Source organism: Protopterus annectens, chromosome 9.part0 (assembly GCF_019279795.1).
Source record: "Protopterus annectens isolate FY-2018-M chromosome 9.part0, PAN1.0, whole genome shotgun sequence".
In the NCBI taxonomy this organism is placed as follows: Eukaryota; Metazoa; Chordata; order Ceratodontiformes; family Protopteridae; genus Protopterus; species Protopterus annectens.
The window spans coordinates 581020830-581042371 of record NC_056743.1 but is presented as its reverse complement, the minus strand read 5'-3'; the positions used below and the strand labels follow the sequence as shown (position 1 = coordinate 581042371).

The window sequence follows — 21542 nt, the reverse complement described above, 5'->3', positions numbered from 1 at the left end:
GCAGGAATGGACAGTATGGTGCAGGCATCTGATTTGTTAACAGCATCCTGGAAGTTAACATTTGCACGATGTTCAGTGTTTCAGTGTTGTTTTAACAACCATGTGGGTATTTATTGCCACGGTAGTCTTGGCTGGCCCAAGTACCAGAGGTTTAACTCTCTCTTCATGGCCTGGCAGGCACCCTGCACCTGATGTGAGGACATCTGGGTATAAGGGTTGCCAGCCAGCACCTTCTTACAGCTCTGTCTTGCTGCTGGATCCTGAAGCATCCTCATTTGTAGACCGTATTGATTTGATTCATTTAACAGCCTAGTGGCTTTCACATTACAATAACTTTTTTCTGTTTTAGTTTCAGAAAAATACTGCCATCACTATGTGCTCTCTTTTAGGTTTTTCTAAGTTTCTTTACTTTTCACTGGTATACATGTTACTGTTTTTATAGAACGCTGCTGTATTAATACTTTCTGAAAAGCTGCCATTATGAAGTCTTTATTAAAAACATAGTTTGTGACTGCTTGAGAGAAGGTCCTGTAAAGTGGACAACAATGACTTTGCATGGAGGCATGCTGAGTGAAGTTATGACATTGTGAATGTAGCATGTTGAACCTGTTATGGCAGTCTGCTTTTAGTGCCAATCTCCTTTGAACGTAACTCCAACAGAGACTGGTTTCTACAGAGTGCCATACCCACAGAGTCGTAGTATCAACCTGTTAATTTCAGACGCTAGTTTTGACTGCTTTAATTAGTGTTTTCTTTAAGTGCTTTGGTTATAATTTGTTACTGTGGAATATACTGTAATACTGTGTGGGTAATTTATATTCCAGAGCATGATGTTTGGTCAGAAATGCACATTCCGACTGACCAAAGTAGGACTGCCAGGAAAAGGTAATAAAAAGGTATAAATTACCCTTAAACCTCCCAGGATACATCACTTTTGTACATTAGCGTCACTAAAAAAAAATAATTTTCTTTTACCTCCTAAGAGTGTATTGCACTTCTGTGGGGTGTAAAAGCTCACTGTTGTATGTTCTGGCACATTTTACGACAGAGGACTCTTGGGGTATGTTTTTTTCAAAAATGCAAAGTCATAATCATGTCCCATAGAATATGGCTGGCAGGGATATGCATCTGCTGATGGGGATGGAACTGTCCTGCATGAAAAGTGTCTTATCATAAAAGCATAGGACATAGTGGTTGCATTAGATGAGACTTTTTGAATGTTGTGCTCGCTTGTTAATGGACTGTCTGCATTAAATCTGTTAGTCCAAGTCATTGAAGGTGGGCATTTGGCTACATCTTGCAGGCTTATCTTTCTGAAAAATGTTTTAAAATGTTAAATCCAGGTAACTGCTACTATTGATTCTCTGCCTTTCTTTCAGGGGTAGCTGGAACTTTGGCAACGGTACTGCACGATGTTGTCATGAACCCTGTAGAAGGTAATGTTTCATATGATTTTAAAGAAGCTTGAATTAACAGTGCAAGGAGAATGCACTTTAGTTGTTGCTACAACAGATGCACTGCCTTCTCCTGCCAGGTATGCCTAGGTACTCATGACAGACATGGCTGTTTGTGTGGTTACCATAGACAGAATAGAACCTACCATGTCTTAATATGAATATATTTAATTTCTAGTCTTGCCTTAGCTGCCTCTTCAGGATTGTTGATAGATATTCATCCATGCATCCATCACCCCTTTCCCCATTTTTTGCATGTGGGGTTGGGGTGTCACATCCAGTAACCATCGTCTAGAGCCAAGGTTCACACCACCACACACTTGCACACTCACCCTTACAACCAATTTAGAGTCTACTATAATACGAATATTTAAGCACAGAGACCACAACAAAAAAAAGCCAACACAGGGATTTGGTAATGACACGGTATCCAAAACAGAATATGCACCAGACCAAAATTCCAAACCATAAAACACTTCACTTTGTCAGTGTTTTTATACCTTTCATTTTTGGTATTGTTAAGGTCCACAAGGATGTCAGTAACCCCCCATTAAGACCGATAGTAGCCGCTAATGGCTCAAAAACCTATGCTTTAGCCAAATGTATAGAGTCTAAGGTGAAGACATTATGGATGGATCAAGATGGCTTATTAAAGGATTCTTGGAATTTTCTGAAAACTATACATCAAAGAACTTTACATAACGTTATTATTTTTGTAGCTATTGATATTGATTTATTTTCAGTTATCCCACACTCCATAGGAATGGAATGGTTCAAAGAAGCCAGAAAATTTACCCACAAGGAGCTTGGAGTTGTAATGGAACTGTTAGAAATGGTGCTTAACAATAATTTTGTAATCTTTGAAGGAGAGTTAAACAAACTAAAGGGGTAGCAATGGGGGCATGTTGTGCACCCAGGTATGCTAATTTAGTTTTAAATACCTGGGAGAAAAAATATATTTTTAATTCTCCTTATAAAAAATGCTGGTGTCTTTTATAAGAGATATCTAGATGATTTATGTCTCTTTTCGATGGGTACGAAAGATAGACTAGAGAAATTTATACAATGTAAGTAATACCACAACATTTTTCAAGTTTACATATAATATATGATTCAGTGGATTACCTAGACAGCACTGTTTATAAACACAATAACAAAAATAATTTAAATCTAGAGTGTTTAGAAAGAGCACGTTTTCTAATTCTTTATTTTACAAGTGTTCATCCCTACAAGCAAAAGAGAAGCCTTATAAAAGGACAATGCTAGGATTTCAAGAATGATGTCAGATGAACAGTTTTACAAGGAATGTAACAAGTTGCAGACTATACTTTCAGGAAAGAAAATATCCAAGTAAAATGACAGAAGAAATATTTAATGAAGTGAAAGAAGGTAGAAAACCTACATTTGCCCCTATTTTAGTTAAAGGGTTAAGTAAGAAAACTGACATTAAAGAAAAAAACAAAGAATGTAGTGGAAGAGATTTTACAGGAGGTTTTATTTTAAATTTTAACAGGGAGGCTGCATTGATTAAAAACATTATATAACAAGGATTTGGAAAATGTTTGCAAGCTTTTCGGATATGGATATTTTCAATAAGCTATTAACTTTTACTTCTAAAAGAAATAGGAATATAAAAAACATTTTAGAACCCCCCCCCACATATAAAGATACTAATAAAAGAAAAGGAACTTGCAAATGTGGTAGATGTGCACAATGTCCCCACATTAAGAATGCAGATAAAGTATATTTAGCTAATAGAGATAAATTGATCTATAGTAAGTAATTTTCCAGCTGTGATAGTAAAGGAATTATGTATTTAGCAGAATGTAAGAATTGTTTGGCATTCTATGTGGGGAAAACCGAGAGAGCCCTAAAAAGAGAATTTACGAACACCAGTATGATATCCAGAAAGAAGATATTAATAGAACACTATTGAAGCACACTAAAAATTGTAAGGAGGCCAAATTTGTATTCTTTGTATTGGAAGAAATGCCACAAGATGTTGGGGGGTGGGATGGAATACCAGAATTAAATTTAGAGAAGTCTTTTGGCAGTTAGTACTAGATGCTAGTAAGTATCCGCAGTGGTGCAGCGATAGCATTGTTGCCTCACAGCAAGAGGTTCTCCCGTTCGATTCTCGGCTGGAGTGCGGGGAGTGTCTTCTGTGTGGAGTCTGCATGTCCTCTCCGCGATTGGGTGGGCGTTCGAAAGACATGCGTAAATGGGCATGCCTTCGTTGAAGGTTGGACGTCAAGCTGGCACCTCGGCATTCATGAAAATCTATTGCCAATCATTAGCAGACCGGAGTTCCGCTGTGGTGACCCCTAACCGGGAAAAGCCGAAAGACAAACAACAATAACTAGATGCTAGTAGGCCACCTGGTCTTAATGAGCATATTTCCCTAGCCTCAGTGTTAAAATTAAGGACAGCTAGGTTATGACTCTAAGACCAGGCTTTATTATGAGTTGTATTTATTTAGTGTATAATCATTTAGTATGATTTTAGCTGTGGAGATTTAACATTTTTCACCTAAATGTGCATTTTGGTCGTCTTTTTCATGTTTTTACTGTCTATTCTTTGTCTCGTTAGTTGTTTATGTATTATGCTACTACAGTCACTAGAGGGCAGCAAAAGTACGCTGCTCTTTCCATCCTAACAGAAAGCCACAGTATGTTTTTTTAATGTAAAATATGATATTTTATAAGTATGTTTTTACAAATACTTATTACATATATTTAAGGATTTGTAGAATTTTTTTTTATATAAGGTTTTACATTTTATCTAGAAAGTATAGTTTTTAATTACTTAATTGTTAGTATGTGTTTATTGAATAATTAAATGTGGACAGGATATATAAGGCAGGATGAGTCTTATGAAGTTCAACTACGAACGAAAAACGCGGTGACAAAGCATTTTATGGTTTAGAATTTTGGTCTGGTGCATGTTCTGTTTTGGATACCGTGTCATTAATAAATCCATTTGCTGGCTTTTTTGGTTGTAGTCTCTGTGCCTAAATATTCGTATTCTAGTTGGCTGGAGCTCTGACTCTTCTTGCTTGGGCACTGACTTTCCTTTATTGTTCAATTTAAAGCCCATCCCACATACTGCATGCCTTTGGAATGTGTGAGGAAACCAGAGGACCTGGAAAAAAAAAACAGAGGACACCCCAACCTTTGAATGTTAATGCCTTATATCTGCAGTATTCAAAACAGAAACTGTGGGCTGCATGTGGCCTACTGAAATCATCGGCGTAGTTCACCTCACCTTTAGAACCAAAATGACTGAACCTCACAGATTCAAGCCACAATCAATATCCCTAACTTTAATTGAAAATGCAGTTGAAAAAAAAAGACAACACTGTATTGAGTTGTCTTCCATGTGAGCGATGAATTCCTGCAGTACTTGGGGTCATGTCGTGAGTTAGGGAAGCATATTCATTTGCTATATACAAGAAGCAGTGAGGGAGCTTGGTTAAAGCAGTACCATCTGCTTAACTTGCTGCTTCTGCACATCAGAATGATTGCTTGTTGAGCAGCAGCAGCACCAGAGTAGCAGAGGGAATATTTTCAGCAACAAATGTCAAAAGTGTACATACTGGCATTAAGCTGTACATCGATGGCTAAGGCTGCTTAACATTAATGTCTTTGTTCCAGCCTCACATACAGTCTGCTTATTAGCCTGGGCTCCTCACTTAACTCCACTTTCTAATACATGGAAAATCAAGTACTCTGATTCATCCACCTCTCCCAACACATTTGAACACCACTGCCTTCCTCTCAACAAAGGGAAATCATTCATCTTCAAACTTGAGAACTTAAGTTTAGTTTCCACAACAAATTGTATTAAAAGCACCATATATTTCTTTCACAATTCCAACACTGTTATTAATTTAGCCTCTGTTTGCTTTTACTAAATCCAGCCTGCCGGAGTTATCTACCAGAAACTATTAAGTTCTAATAATCTTGCTTCTTTCAAGAAATCTGTCTGTACTCACTTGAGGAAAGCAAAATGTAGTTTTGCTACGTCGGTGGGACAACCGGTAACACACTCACCTCTGGTGTGGAAGGGTGTAGGTTCTATTCCCACATCAGATAGATTGCTGATACTCCAGTGCAGTATAAGGACGGTTCTGCACTCCTCGGTGTGTTGTCCTTCGGATGAGACGCTAAACTGAGGTCTCATCTGTTTAGCTCAGGTGGGTATAAAAGATCCTATGGCACCTATCGAAAAGAGTAAGGGAAGTTCCCAGTATCCTGGCCAAACTTCCCCTGGTAATATAAATATCACCTCTGGTCTTCACTGGGAAGACGTTACTAGCCTAGTACAGAGAATGAATGAGTGGTTAGTTTCTTCAGAAATGCTGGTTAATGACATCTGCCATCATAAGACCCAGTAATATATTTTCTTAGCACCCTCCTTTTTTATTTTTATTTGTATATATATATTTTTTTTTTTGCTAATTCAAAGGCATCATGCCTTTACTGCTGTATTTGACATTTTATGAACTTTAGTATTACACATTATAGCTTTCTAAGCCAGATGCTGTTGCTCTGCCAGTTTACTCATGTATATAGTTGATTTTTCTTTCTGTACTACTGTAATTCTATGGTTTGAACCCATATAATTCGATATTGCTTGTCTTGGCTCATGGCTGAAGAGTCCTTAGGCCAGTCCACTTACATGGTTAACAAACATAGAGTAAACAAAAATTTTAACAAGTAAATGCATAAATATAGAAATAAAATAAAGTATTTACACATGTGGAAATTGGTTACTAAAGTATTTTCATTCTAACAGTGCTGTTAGTGCAACACTGAACAATTCAGTGGTTTTAGTTCATTTGACATGAGATGGGGGTATGAGGGATAGGGTGGGTGCAAAAAAAATCCAACAGTTTTTATTCCGGAGCACGAATTTTACTTGGGTACGAGTTGCTTATGGAGTACCTTTTATGTATAAAAAAATACTATATTTTGCAAGTAAGTTCAGGTAAGTCTGCAATTAAACAGTGGATTTCTGAGCTGTTTGCCAGTCAAATGACATGGGCAAGCAGTAGTTGTATCTGATTCCATCCCCCCAGTTTTTTGTCTGAGGGAAGTGCCAGTCCGTATATGCTGTTCATCTTGAATCTTATTTGCTGTCCACAATGGCACACCTGTAGGATGTAACATTGAGTGGTAGCTTGCTTCTGTGACATAGTCCATGTTGTGGGGTCTACTTGATTTGCGCAAAAGCGTAAAACCACAAATACATATGGATAGAACCATATGTATCGAAAGTGCAAGCCATCGAAAACTGTAAACGGAAATCTCCATAGGTGGAGATTTCCGTTTACTTCAATGTAGTGCAATCTTGGAGTTGGTATCTTTAAGTAATGGGAGGGTGCAGGGGGGCTTGCCCCCCTGCCTACATCTTTTTTTTTTTTCTGTGTATTTTTTTCTTTATTAACTTTCGAACGTTTAAGAGTTCGATGCATACGTGTCTATCTTTATGCATTCGAACTTTTGAACGTTTGAGTTAATAAAGTAGACCCCATATTGTGTGCCTCAAGTATTTCTCGTACTGTTTGAAATTCATACAGTCAACCTATATTTTTTTATGCTCAATATACCACAGGCTGCAGAGGAGTCAAATGCTTGCTGCTAATGATTTTTCAGTCTTAGTTATGGACATATCTTGCATTGTTTTCTTTTGCAGCCAGACTGGTGAGATTATCTGTTTTAAACCTAGCTCCAGTTCTTGCTGTGTGTTTTTCAGCCTCCCCACATTGAAATTCTCAGCCATGTTTCCAACAGCAAGTGAACAACCAGGCAATTATGAGGCATTCCTAAGACAAAGAACCTCAGTAAAAAGATTTGTAATGAATTTAATAATTATGTGATCTGATGTTATCCATGTCATCATCACCATAGGGTATAGGATCCAACATAGGATCTGAGCCGGCAACATTCAACAGATGTATCCAGGGCTCTAGCTCCTCCCTCTCCCATGATGCCCTGCTGCCCTATAACCCCCCCCCCCCAATCTTGTTTGCCATGCTTCCTGTGCAGACTCATGTTCCTCTGGTTCTAGCTAAATAAGTGCCTCTTTTTCCTTTTTCTTAAGTATTGTAATTTTTCTTTTTCTAGTGTAGTTTGAGTGAGTTAGTGTTCCTGTAGTTTTATTCCCTCCCCTCCTTTAGCTTAGTTTCAGTAGTTTGTGTGTGTTGGGTTTTTGGTGCCCTTTTCTACTGTAGCTGTTAGGGCTGTAGTGTGAGTTGGTAGGGGAATAGTTGTAGTTGTAATTTGTTGTAGTTGTTACTAGTTTAGAATAATGTTTGATAAGCCTGCTGGCTTTAAAAAGTGCTCCTCGTGCGGTCAGAAAATCCCTTATTCAGACACGCACAAGGAGTGTGTGTATTGCTTGGGTGTCCCGCACCTGGAGGTTGAATGCGACCTTTGTGCCGCATTTAACCCCCAGGGCTTTGGAGGAGCACCGCAACAAACTTTTACTAAAGGATCTGGCCCAGGGGGGACCCTTCGTGTCCCTTTTCTGACCCAAAGAGGAAAACCCCTTCTTTTCAGCCAGCACCCTCCAAGAAACCACAGTTGTCAGATCCCTAAGTCTCTGGATTCGATTCCAGCCAGAGCTGTCTCGGATCTGTGGTCTTCTGAGCCAAGAGTCACGGAGCAGTCTGTTGGATCCAGGTCCTCTCCTGATTGGAGGCCCTGTGATCCGACCAAGATTAAGCCATCCTCTGATTGGACTGGTTTGTAAGATCCATCTACTGAGTCTGCTAGCCCTTCAGATCTGACAGGGTTGTCTGATCCAAATTAATCTTAGAGGTTGCTGTCCCTTCTACCTACCAACAGAGGTCCCAGTTTGCTATGAGGTATCAGATCCATTCCCCAGAACATGGCAGTAGGTCAGGGAGGTCCCCCTCAAGTCTACCCATTACTCTTCTTTCTCTGGGTCTTCTTGGAGTGTCTTGCCCTCAAACATGGACAGGATGATGAGGAGCTTCCTCAAGGCCCAAGTAGAGTTGGGGCTCCTGGCTTCTCCTGCCCATCCAGGCAGGGGAGCCTTCACCCCTCTAGTTTCTCCTACTCATCCAACCCTGGTGGCTTTAGATTATAGGGGCCAAGATATTGGTGGCCGGATTCTAGGGAGGCCGAGTATTCCCCCACTTTCTCGACCCCACCGGGATCCCTGGCTTATTCTATTCCCCCACCCTCTGAGCGGGGTGATCCCTTTACCAGAGTGGCCGATGCTGGCAATATGGGGATGGGGATCTGATACTTTTTTTTTTTTTTTTTGGAGTGGTCCTTTCCTCTCAGTGTTTCAATAGTTCTGGGCCAGTATCATCCAAGGAGTCAGGGGGCTGTTTCCAAACGCATTCCTCCTCTCCAGGGGACCTCTCCCTCAGATGTGGGGGACAGGCTTGCTTCCAGCTCCTCTGCTTTCTGGGTAGTAAAGAGGAGCTTCTCCAGGTCTGGAGTTTCCTCTGCTGCATTTCCAGGTCCCTTTCTGCCTTTCTCTACTTTGGCTGGTGAGTCCTCCCGTCCTGTCCCAGGTCAGCCCTCCTGATCAAGCCTTCAGGGGGTTTCCTCCCCTCTGGGAGTCAGTCTCGTCTGAGTCCTCCCAAGAGGGTCTATGTCATATAATCAAACTTTTAATAGTGCGAATCACTGAACATCGAACACAAGTGATCGAACTATTAAAAGTCTGAATTCCTATTAAAAGTATTTTTAAACGATAAAAACAAAAACTAAAGGGTGTAAGGAGGGGGGCAAGCCCCCCACACACCCCCGCTCTTTAAATATACCAACTCTGAAATCGCACTTCAGTGAAATAGTGCGGAAACGGAAGATTTCCGTTTCCTACACTGTAGCGCAATCTCAGAGTTGGTATATTTAAAGAGTGGGGGATGTGGGGAGTGCAGGGGGGCTTGCCACCCTGCTTACACCCTTCAGTTTCAGTTTTTTTCATTTAAAAATACTGAAAAATACTTTAATAGGAATTCGGACTTTTAATAGTTAGATCACTTGTGTTTGATGTTTAGTGATTCGAACTATTAAAAGTTTGATTTTATGATATGGACCCTCCCAGGAGCCCCCAATGGAGGAGGTTCATCATAAGAGAAAGCGCAAGAGGAGGCACTTGGATTTCCCCTGTGGAGTCCCTCGCTGAGGATACAGACCTCGAGGAAGGAGACTGGTCCTCCGGATCTCCACCCGATGTCTCCTTTGGAGACATCCTTGAGCTCTTGAAACAAAAGGGTGGATGGTCTCCCCAACACCCGTCTTTGGAGGAGTCCGTGTTTCTGAAGGCCTTAGGGATGGACCTGCCCCCCCCTCCCCCGCTGATGAGTTAGTGGATCTGATTGCCAGCAGGGCATGGAAGAAACTGGACATGGTGGAGCCTGTTTCAAAAAGGGATGACAAGTTTGAGTCTTTCTGCAGGCCTTTCTTTCTGGAGCAAAGGAGTCCCAGTCAATGCCATTGTGGTTGCTGCCACCACAAAAAACGGAGCTAGCAGACCAGAGCTCCATGGTCCATCCCCCAAACAGGGCGTTCTGGGCGATGGACCATTTTGGGAAGCAGGTGTGTGCCTTAGCTATCTTTGGACTGAGAGCATCTAATTTGGTAAATTTTATCCACCTCCAAAGGGATTTGGTCCGAGAGCTTTCCACTTCCCTTATAGAGTTGTTGCTGGCAGAGGGCCTCAAAAAGGTGCCTCCCAAGCTATCCAGTCTGACTTCCCTTGCAAGTTCCTCGATGACGTTCATTTCCAGTGCAGCAGAAGCTGTCTCTCGGGCAGCTGGCACAGGCATTGCTTTGAGGTGTCATGCCTGGTTGCATTTATGTGGATTCATGGAACCCTTGAAGGGGGGCATTGGTAAAGGATGCTTTGGATGGTTCCGCTCTTGTTTTGGACCTTCTGTAAAGGATACTTTGACCTGCAGGAAGGGAAGACTGTCTGTAGTCGGGATCAAGCTTGCTACTCCCCAGGGGTCCATCTGTAAGATCCAAAGGGGAACTAGGAAGATGTGGTTCCATAAGGCACAGTCTCCCTTTCAGGATGCTGCTGATGAATCCTCTTCCAGATACAGGGGGTGAAGTTTCAGTGGACAACGCTGCCCTCGAGGCGGGGGGGGGTCTGTAAAATCAGGGCTCCAGGGAACCCTTCTGTGGGCAGCCCTGTCAGCACTCCTAAAGCGTTGCCCAACTGCTCTCCCCTGGAGGTAGTTGGAGTCGAATTTCCCTACACCCACAAGCCTGGACAAACATCACTTCTGGTCAGTAGGTGTTGCATATAATTTACAGGGGCTATTTCATTTCCTTTTCAGAAACCCCTCCAGTAAGACATTGCTTTGCAGATGTTCCACTCAGTCAAAGGGAATTGGCCTTCAAAGAAGTTCAATGGCTTCTTAAAAGAGCAATCCAAGAGGTCCCAACAGGACAAAGAGGATCCAGCACTTACTCCTTTGTAGTGCCAAAAAACTTGGGGGACCTATGTCCGATTTTGGATCTCAGCGAGCTCAATCTTTCAGTGAAGAAATCAAAGTTCTGGATGGTCACTACTCAGTCCATTGTGCCACTGTTGCGTAAGTATGATTTGATGTGCTGTGTGGATCTCCAGGATGCTTACTATTCCATCAAAATAGACTGGTGTTTAGGAGATGTCTCCGCTTCTGGCTGGGAGTTTATCATTACCAGTTCAGAGCTCTACCCTTTGGTCTCGCCACAGCCCTCCCCCCAGGTATTTACCAAATGCATGGCAGTGGTAGCGGCTCACCTGCATCTGCAGGGGTTGCAGGTCTTTCCGTACCTCGACGACTGGCTCCTCACGGCTCCTTTAAGGCATTTAATGATACAGGCAGTTCATTACATTCTCTCCCTCTTCTGTAAGTTGGGGATAACCGTCAACCTTGCGAAATCCAACCTAATTCCCTTTCAGCATTTCTCCATTAGAGATTGCAGCCTTACCCTTGTGCAGAATTTAGCTGATACAGGACCAGGTCACTCAGATTTTAGAGTTGTCGCACCCCTCGGTTTACCTGGTTTTTCAGGCTCTCTGATGCATAGCCTCTGCCATTCATCTCATTCTCCTGGCCAGGTACCACATGTGAATGTTGCAGTGGACCTTAGCTGTCCAATAGTCAGCTCTGCTTCATCCCCTGTCTATGCCACAAAACTGATGTCTGTGTGCAGACGTCACCTCCACTGGTGGCTTCAGTCTCAGGATCTCTCTAGGCAGGACCATTTCTCTCCCACTGCCTATGGCTGCTGTGACCACGAACGCCTCTCTGGTGGAGTGGAGGCATTTTCAGGGGAAGACTGTCCAAGGTACGTGGGGTGGAGGCATTTTCTGGGGAAGACTGTCCAAGGTACATGGTCCCCAGTACAGACCAAGTTGCATATAAACGTTCTAGAGATGAGAGCAGATGTTGTTCATGTTTCACTGTTGCAGTCATCACCTGTGGGATTATCCCTGCTCTGGTAGCCCTCGGCCAGCCCAAATACCAGAGTCAATGTTTTTCTGCATCAGCTGCTGTCGCTTGCTGCCTGATGTATAAAGGAAGGCACCCAATGCCATTACTTCAGTCTTTCTTGCCATGGAGCCCATAGCAGAACCAGTTTGCAAGTGTCGGTCGGTCGCTACCAGAGTTTGAATTGCAGCTGAAAATGTCTAAAGCTAAACACCCCATTTGGGATCCTTTTTTCTTCCACTAACCAATGTCCGAAAAAGTTAACAATTGTCTTGCCTGTAGAAAGCAAATACCACACCAAGACTTCCATTTCATACTGCGTCACTTGTTTAGGCCCAGACCACGACATCCCCCATTGCCGGTTTTGTGCCCTCTTTAACGTGAGAACCATTCGTCATAGAGCTCTTATTGTAGCCAGGTATTTTTGTCTTCTGTCTTCACATTCCGAAATGGCGTCTGTCAGCCAACAATTCATAGACATTCTGAAGAAACATAAGGATAAAGATAGAGACAGACCACACATGGCTAAGCCTTTTGACGAGACTACAGCCAAGCAGGTAGTCAATTCTCAGGAATTCAGGGAGGTGCCTTCACAGCCCCTGAAGCCTGATTCAGTACCTTTGCAGGTCTCTACTGAGACCTTTTCGGAGTCCGGTATGCTGCAGAAATCTTCATCTTCTTAGCCTTTGGTTGTCTCTGCCTTGTTTGGGTCCAGAGCCATGATGCAGGCTTCCGAGGAGGTTTTTCACACTACCGAATCTAGACAAAAACAGACGTCTTCTCCGACTACAGTTTCTCTCAGACCAATGGATACTCTTTAGGCCTAGAAGCAAGGCCACTCCTAGGAAAACTACCTCTTCCCACCATTTTACCCCTGCTCCACCACCCCAAGTTCAAATGGTTAAAATGGAGGAGGATCTTATCACCCTTATCAGAGGTAGTCGGGCCACACCTTCTAAAAGGAAGAGACCTTTCTACTGACAAAACAGGATTCCGAGGAGTCTGATTATTCAGATTTTTTGAAGAAGAACAACCTCTGACTGCTTATGAGGATTCAGAGTAATCCATTCCTTCTGCCACCCCACCAGAAGATCTTTCCTTTAGGGAAACCCTTCACACCCTCAGAGAACATTTCCACTGGGAATCCCAGGACTTCCCTCAGTCTAGGAAAAGACTGAGTTTCTAGACCTGCCCCAACACAGACGCTTGGCCATCTCTCCAGTCTTAGAGGTGGTTGATGTCTTCCATGAATCCAGCTTAACTTCTGATGCCCTCCCACCTGCTCCCAGAAAACTTGACCGGTATTAGAGTATCGGATTCTCATAAATACCTGTACAAAAATCCTGTTGCAGACCCGGAGGGCATTACACAGGGACCAAAAGGAGCTAAGGCTAGTTCTGCAAAGAATCCTATTCCTTCTGACAAGAACTCCAGAGCTCTGGACAGATTGGGTAAAAAAAAAAAGTATACACCTCTGCAATCTTGGCTATCAGAGCACTCAGCTGTCAGTTCCATATGTTAAAATATCAACAGCATGCTTTGGAACTATTAAAGCAAAAGATTTCAACCTTTCCTGATTGTGCCAATTCGAAAGTTAGCAGATTTACTGCACTCTACTTGTCAAGTGGCCAAACACTCATTACACTGTGGATATGATGCCCTAGAAGCCTCAAGCAGGGCAGCAGTGTCAGGATTGGTCATTAGGAGACATGCATGGTTGAAGGGACAACCTCTCCCTGATCATGTCAAATTTAAAATGTTCTTCGTTCCACATTGCTGCAGTCCTTACTATTGGGTAGTCCGCTGTCCAGTCGGCCCGAATACCAGAGTATATGGCTGACGTCGGTCAGGGCGCATTAGACTGACGTCAGTACGTCAGGGTACTAATGCGCATGACCGACGCCATATCCTCAGTCTTTTTTGCCGCATGGTCCGATGCAGAAGCAGTTTTGCGAGTGCAGGTTGGCGTTCTGAAATATTTCCGAAGCCGGAGTTTCAGACCGAATCGAGTTGGCTAAGTACCCGTTGGGGAACATTTTGGTTTTTCTTGCCTCAGTATTTAACCGGATGTCAGAAAAAGTGAATAACTGTATTTCTTGTGGGAAACAGATACCTCATAGGGATTACCATACCTTGTGTATACCTTGTTTAGGGCCTGAGCACGACGTTGTTGGATGCCGCTCTTGTGCTAGGTTTAACAAACGCACTATTAAGAGACGGTTAGACTGTGCCAGGTTAGTGTTTGGGAAGCGTTGCAATTATAAAATGCCGTCGGATGCTCCGCCGCCCGCTTCGTCCAAGAAGCGCAAGGACAAAACAGCGAAGCCTAGGGTTGATGAACCGGCAGTCCCGGACGTCGGTTCTTTACAAGGCTCAGTGGAGCCAGAGGTTTTGCCAGGAGTTTCTTTGGAGTCTCAGGCAGAGACTTTACTGTTACAGGATGTGTCTTCTCAGGAGGTAGGCCAGGCTGAGGGGGCTTCTCAGGTAACTGTTCTTCCCTCTCTTCCCAAGGTAGTTAGAGCCTCTCCTTCTGTTGCTAAAACTTCTTTGAGAGGTAGGCCAAGTTCAGCTTCAGTGGGGGCTTCTCCTAGCATTTCAGGTTCTGTGCCTAAGAGACATATGCTTAAAATGGCGGAAGATTTGATTACTATGATTAGAGGTTCTATGCCCCCTCCTGATAAGAGGCCTAGGGTGGAACCGGAGTTTGATAGTTTTGAACAGTGTTCAGAGGCTTCTGAGTCTTCTGCAGAAGATTTGCAGGAGTTTCCTCCTTATTCTGATTCTGATGTGGATGATTCCACTCCTACAGCTTCTCCTCCTGAGGATTTCTCATTTTCAGAGACTCTGCATTCCATGAGGGAGCACTTTAAATGGGAAGGCCAGGATTACTCTGATTCCAGGAAAAGGCTTAGGGAATTCTTGTTTTTGCCCCAGCATAGGCCCTTAGCTATACCTCCTGTGTTAAATGTGGTGGAAGATGTTTTTGCAGAGGCTTCACTGAACCCTGATTCTTTGCCTCCTGCTCCTGTTAAACCTGATAGGTACTATAGGGTGCCTGAAGCTCATAAGTATCTTTTTAAGAGTCCTAGGGCAGACCCGAAACTGTTTCTCAGGGACCTAAAGGTGTTAAGGCCTCTGTGGTTAAAAACCCTGTTCCCACTGATAAAGAGGCAAGGGCTTTGGATAGATGGGGAAAGAAAGTGTATACTTCTTCCACTTTAGCCATGAGGGCTTTGAATTGTCAGTTTCACATGCTTAAATATCAAAATTATCTCCTTTCACAACTGAAATCTAAGGTGGATGCTTTGGCGGAAGGTATTGAGTGTAAAGAGTTGCTGGATTTAGTTCATGTGTCTGAACAAGTGGGTAAGCATTCTTTGCAATGTGGTTTTGATGCTGTACAGGCCTCCTCGAGGGTGGCTGCCACTAGTTCTGTTCTTCGCAGGCATGCCTGGTTGAGGGATCAGAATTTAGCCGAGCATGTTAAGACAAGGATTTTGGATGCTCCTTTACAGTCTGATGTGTTGTTTGGTTCGCCTGTGGAAGCAGTTTTAAAGAAAATGGAGGACAAAGCTAAGTCTATGCAAACTGTTAAAGATTTTTGCAGGTGCAGCCACCAAGTTTAGTAGAAATTGGCCTACTAAGGGATGGACATATCCTGCTTATGATTCCCAGTCTAGGGGTAGGTCTAGACGTGGTAGGGGCAGAGCTCAAGGTTCTTTTAGGCCTAGAACAGGGAGTTCACCTGCTCAGACTTCTGGTGAGGGCAGGGGTCAGTCCTTTCGTAAACAGACCCAATGACCTGCCTTTTCGGCTGCCAGTAGATTCTCGTCTGGCAGCTCCTTTGGGAGGAAGACTGTCTCTTTTCAAAGAAAATTGGGATTTAATTACTCAAGACAGATGGGTGTTGGATATCATTCACCACGGTTACAGGTTTTATTTCCATACATTGCCCCTTTCAAAGGCATGCCAGACGTTCCTCCTCCACAAAGGAAAGAGGCTCACAAGCAAATTTCTCTGTTACTCCAAATAGGGGCCATTCAGCCAGTCCCTGGATCAGAAAGGGGCCTAGGATTTTATTCTCGCCTGTTCCTAGTACCAAAGAAGGGAACACGTGGAGACCAATTTTGGATTTATCTATCCTCAACACTTATCTGGACATTCCCAAGTTCAAGATGTTGACGTTACAACAGCTTTTACCTCTGCTGGGCAAAGATCACTGGATGGTAACTTTAGATCTCAAGGAAGCTTACCTTCATGTGCCTATAAGACTAAGTTGCAGGAAGTATCTGCGTTTTCGAGCTGGAAATTCTCATTATCAGTTCTCTGCATTGCCCTTTGGCTTATCTACTGCGCCCAGAGTATTCACAAAGGTTCTGGCTCCAGTGATAGCTTACTTCAGGCTAAAAGGAATTCAAATCTATCCTTACTTGGACGACTGCCTGATTCTGGCTCAAGAAAAGGAAGACCTTCTACAGCATCTGGAATATGTTATAGCAGTGCTAAGATGCCTAGGGTATTCTGTGAACGAAATAAAGTCCAGTCTAGTACCCTCTCAAGACATGTGCTTTCTGGGTGTGAGACTGAATACAGCAGCCCAGATGGCCTTTTTAACCCCGGACAAACAAAAGAGTCTATCACTTTACTTCCATCAACTATCTCATCAGTCCGTGCTGACTGCAAGGACAGTCCTTCAAGCATTAGGGTTCATGGCATCTTGTATTCTGGTGCTTCCCAATGCCAAACTGCATATGAGGAAGCTACAATGGTATCTCAAAATGTATGGACACAGCACTGCCAGGATTTGGACACTGTCATTCAAATAATACCTTGCCTTCAAAAGAATTTTTGTGGTGGGCTCAGGAATGTCACCTAAACAAGGGACTCTCTGTGACCCGGCCAGAGGCGAGTCAGATTTTAACGACAGATGCCTCGGACATTGCTTGGGGAGCTCATCTAAATGGAAAGTGGATACAAGACAAGTGGCCTGCCAGACTACAGCATCTACATATCAACATGAAGGAGATGTTAGCAGTCCAGTTTGCATTAATGGCTTTCAAGGAGTTTCTTCTTCCAGGGCAGGTGTTGATTCTAACAGACAACACAACTGTCATGTGGTACATCAACAAGCAAGGGGAACACATTCTTATCCTCTATGCAGGCAAGCAATGATTTTATGGGAGACTGCGCTAAGCTTGCAACTAACTCTTCAGGCAAGGTTTCTGCCGGAGCACAGAACTCCTTGGCAGATGTGTTAAGCAGACAAATCATGGATCCCCACGAGTGGAAACTGGATCTTCATGTATTTCAGAAATTGACAGTGTCATGGGGAACTCCAGACATAGATCTGTTCGCTTCTCCACTAAACCACCAGCTGCCAAAGTTTTGCACAAAGGGGTTTCATCACACAGCTTGGAAAGTGGATGCTCTGTCTTTCAGTTGGAAAAACCTTCATGTGTATGCCTTTCCACCTCTGCCTCTTCTTCCAAAGGTGCTATTAAAAGTCAGACAAGACAAGCCAAGGATGATTTTGATAGCTCCAGATTGGCCTCGGCAACACTGGTACCCACTACTAAGGAGTCTGGTAAGGAAGCCTCCATGGCCTTTACCTTTGATTCCTCATCTATCTCAGAAGGACGGTCATCTGCTCAATGTCAAGCTTCACTCTCTTCATCTAACAGCCTGGCATATTCTGTGTTGAAACACAGCAGGTCTCAACTTCCTCAACAAGTTTTGAATGTGATTATGGAAGCTAGAAGACCTAGTACAAGGAAAGTGTACGCAGAAAAATGGAAAAGATTTTTATTTTGGAGTACAGCAAAGAATTTGGAGATTTCTGAGCCTAATTTGAGTGTGGCTCTTCAATATCTTACTGAGTTATTGGACAAAGGTTTGTCCTTCTCTTCCATTAAGATTCATGCTGCAGCAATTTCAGCTCACTATGATTGTGACCCACCACTGTTTTCGCATCCTTTGTTCAAGCAGTTTCTTAGAGGGGCAAAGAATATAAGACCCCACGAGCTCCAACTCCTGCTTGGGATCTCAATTTTGTGTTGGAAAAACTTACTCTACAACCTTTTGAGCCTCGGCTACTGCTGAATTGAAATACTTGTCATGGAAGACTGCTTTTCTGTTGGCTATTACTTCTGCAAGAAGGGTGTCTGAGTTGCAGGCCCTTATGGCAGTAGAGCCCTTTTGATTTTCCATAAGGATAGGGTATCATTACGTACTAATCCTTCCTTTATGCCTAAGGTGGTTTCTAGTGTGGCTTTAAACCAAACTATTCATTTGCCTACTTTTTATGCAGACCCCCAAAATAAAGGGGAAAAGATTTTGCACACTTTAGATGTTCACAGGCAATTGCGTTATTATTTAAGCAGGACTAAGGATTTTAGGCAGTCTCAGCAGTTGTTTGTTTCTTTTGCTTTGAGTTCGCAGGGCAAGCCTGTGTCAAAACAAACTATTTCTAGGTGGATTGGGTTTTGCATTGCTTTTTGTTATTCCCATCATGGCAAGGAGATTCCAGCTGGGATTAGGCCTCATTCCACTAGGGCTACTGCCACTTCAACAGCATTTCTAAGGGGGGTGGCAACTAAGGACATTTTGGAGGCAGCTACTTGGAGTTCAGTGCATACTTTCTCTAAGCATTATCACCTTCCTATCTACTCTAAGTCTAGGGCTGGTTTTTGCCACAGCTGTTTTGCAAGGCATATTGTCAGCTCCTGCTTCTGTATGATTTGCCAGCCTCCCTTACCTCTGCTTTGGGATTCTACCCAATAGTAAGGACTGCAGCAATGTGGAACGAAGAACATAGTACAGTTTTGTACCTACCATAAATGTAGATGTTCGAGGATCCACATTGCTGCAGTCCAGTTTACCCTCCCTCCTTCCCCTCTGTGTTTAGGGGTGGTTGTGTAGGTGAGGTTATATGCTGATATTTTTATATATATATTTTTGTATATATTGTACATATTTTTGGTGCAGGTATTTTGGGCCTTGTCTTTTTAGGGTCTTCTGACATCTGGGGCAAGAAAAGACTGAGGATATGGCGTCGGTCATGCGCATTAGTACCCTGACGTACTGACGTCAGTCTAATGCGCCCTGACCGACATCAGCCATATACTCTGGTATTCGGGCCGACTGGACAGCGGACTACCCAATAGTAAGGACTGCAGCAATGTGGATCCTCGAACATCTACATTTATGGTAGGTACAAAACTGTACTTTACTTGATGCACCCTTGGATAAGAACCACTTGTTTGTAGTAAAAGCAGAGGAGGTGCTTAAAAAATGGAAGACCAAGCAAAATCTTTGCAGACAGTAAAAGATTTCCATCAGGTATAACCTCCTAGGTTCAGCAGGAATTTTCCTTCAAAACACTGATCCTTTCCTGCACCTAGCAGACAGGGGCAAGGTAAGCCCCGCAGGGACAGACCCCCAGACTCCTATCCCAGGGACAGCAGAGACCCAAACGGTGGACCACTTCCCCTCCAAAGGCAGGGAGTTCCAAGCCATCCCTCTATGGCAAAAACTCTCAATGACTCCCTCTCCCTCTCAGCCCTCTTCACTCACCAAAAACTAAGAGGGAAGCTCTCCCTCTTTAAAGAATAATGGCTTTCTGTAACAAAGGATCAGTGGGTCTTAAAGATAATTTTTAAGGGATACAAATTCCCCTTCAACGAACTCCCAATTCCAAGAAGGTACCCAGACTTGCCTCCAAATCAGTGGGCAGAGGCATTGAAACAAGTCCAGACTCTCTCCTATCCCAAGGGGCAGTAGCCCCTGTCCCCTCAGATCAAACAGACAAAGGCTTTTATTCCAGACTGTTCTTTGTTCCCAGAAAAGAGGGCACTTGGTGCCCCATCCTGGATCTGTCCATTCTAAACACCTTCCTGGTGGTCCCCAAATTCAAAATTCTAACTTTGTAGAACCTGCTGCCTATGCTGACAAAAAATGCCTGGTTAGTTACCCTAGATCTAAAAGATACCTCGCTCCACATCCCCATAAGGGAATCCTGCAGGAAATTCCTTTGCTTCAGAGCAGGCTCACAACACTTTCAGTTCTCTGTGCTACCCTTTGGCTTATCTACTGCTCCCAGGGTATTCACCAAATGCTTAGCCCCGGCCATAGCCTTTTGCAGACAGAAAAATATACAGATTTACCTTTATCTGGACGACTGCCTCATTCAGGCAGATTGCAAAGCAAATCTAAAGGACCTCCTGTTTGTCAAAACCCTTCTAACCTCCTTAGGGTACACCAACAATGAGAAGAGAAATCCAAGCAAACACCCTCCATGAATATCATTTTCTTGGGAGCACTGCTGGACACAGCATCCCAAATGGCCTTCCTCTCCCCAGAAAAGCAGAGTTTCCTGTGTCTCTATTTTACCCAGCTGGCTTCCAGAAGTCACCTCACTATGAGGACGTTCCTGCAAGTCTTGGGGTACATGGTACCTTGCATCCTTCTATTTCTCTGGCCAGGCTTCACATGACTAAACTTCAATGGTACCTAAAGAACCTTTGGTGTCAGCACTCAACCTGTAGAGACCTCTCTCCCTCTGATCCCCTGTATAAGGGCCGAGTTTCTGTGGTGGGCAGGGGCCTGTGCCCAGAACAACGGTCTTTCCTTCACCCAACTGGGCAGACCATTACCACTGATGCCTCCGACATAGTTTGGGGCGCTCACCTAGAAGGCAGGTGCACCCAAGTTCTTTGGGATGCCCAGCACCTTCTCTTGCACATCAACCAGAAGGAAATGATGGCAGTACAAAAGGCTCTGACACCCTTCAAACCCCATCTCAAGCCAGGGGTTCTCCTTATCGAAACAAACAACACCACAATAATGTGGTACATCAACAAACAGGGAGGGACCCAATCTTATCCTTTGTGCAGGCTAGCACTGAACCTCTGGCTGACGGCCTGTTCCATGGGACTACACCTGATAGCCCAATACCTACCAGGGATCAACAACACCTTGGCAGACCACTTGAGCAGAAACTTACTGGACCCCCGCGAATGCAGCTCCACAGAAAAATCTTTTTACAAATCACTTGGGCATGGGGGACTCCGGAGGTGGATCTCTTTGCTTCGCATCTCAACCATTAGCTGAAAAAATTCTGTACCAGGGATTATCCTTGACCTTCCCCTGGAACACTCATTGTGTATGCATTCCCTCCTCTGCCTCTTATTCCCAAGGTACTGATCATGGTATGGGAGGAGAGACCAAAGGCCGTCCTCATTGCTGCAGATGTACCCAGACAACATTGGTACCCATTGCTGTGCAGCCTGACCTTACAGCCTCCCAAGCAGCTTCCCCTGATCTCAGACCTCTTAACTCAGGTGGGGGGGGGTATGCTGCACCCAGACTTGCAGACTCAAACTATCAGCATGGCTAATGCTCTAAAAGGAAACCAGGGGCCCCTGTTAATCAAACAGGTCCTAGACATTATCAGAGGCCTGAAGGCCCAGCACCAGAAAATCTTATAGGAAAATGGAAAAGATTCTGCTCCTGGAGCTGGTCCAGAGGGGGCAATACCTCACAACCTTCCATCCCTCTTATCCTGTGCTACCTAGCAGAACTACTTATTAGTGGCCTCTCCTTCTCTATTAAAATCCAAG

The 21542-nt window shown here is 43.7% G+C and overlaps 1 protein-coding gene across 3 annotated transcripts in view; it reads left to right on the top strand.

The window, feature by feature from the left end:
• SLC25A37 (solute carrier family 25 member 37) overlaps positions 1–21542 on the top strand; it is a 311455-nt gene that overhangs the window by 198070 nt on the left and 91843 nt on the right. For all 3 annotated transcript variants that reach the window (XM_044083112.1, XM_044083113.1, XM_044083114.1), the window contains one exon: positions 1380–1436. In XM_044083112.1, the coding sequence (XP_043939047.1) occupies positions 1380–1436 (57 nt within the window). The remainder of the gene's footprint in view (positions 1–1379; positions 1437–21542) is intronic.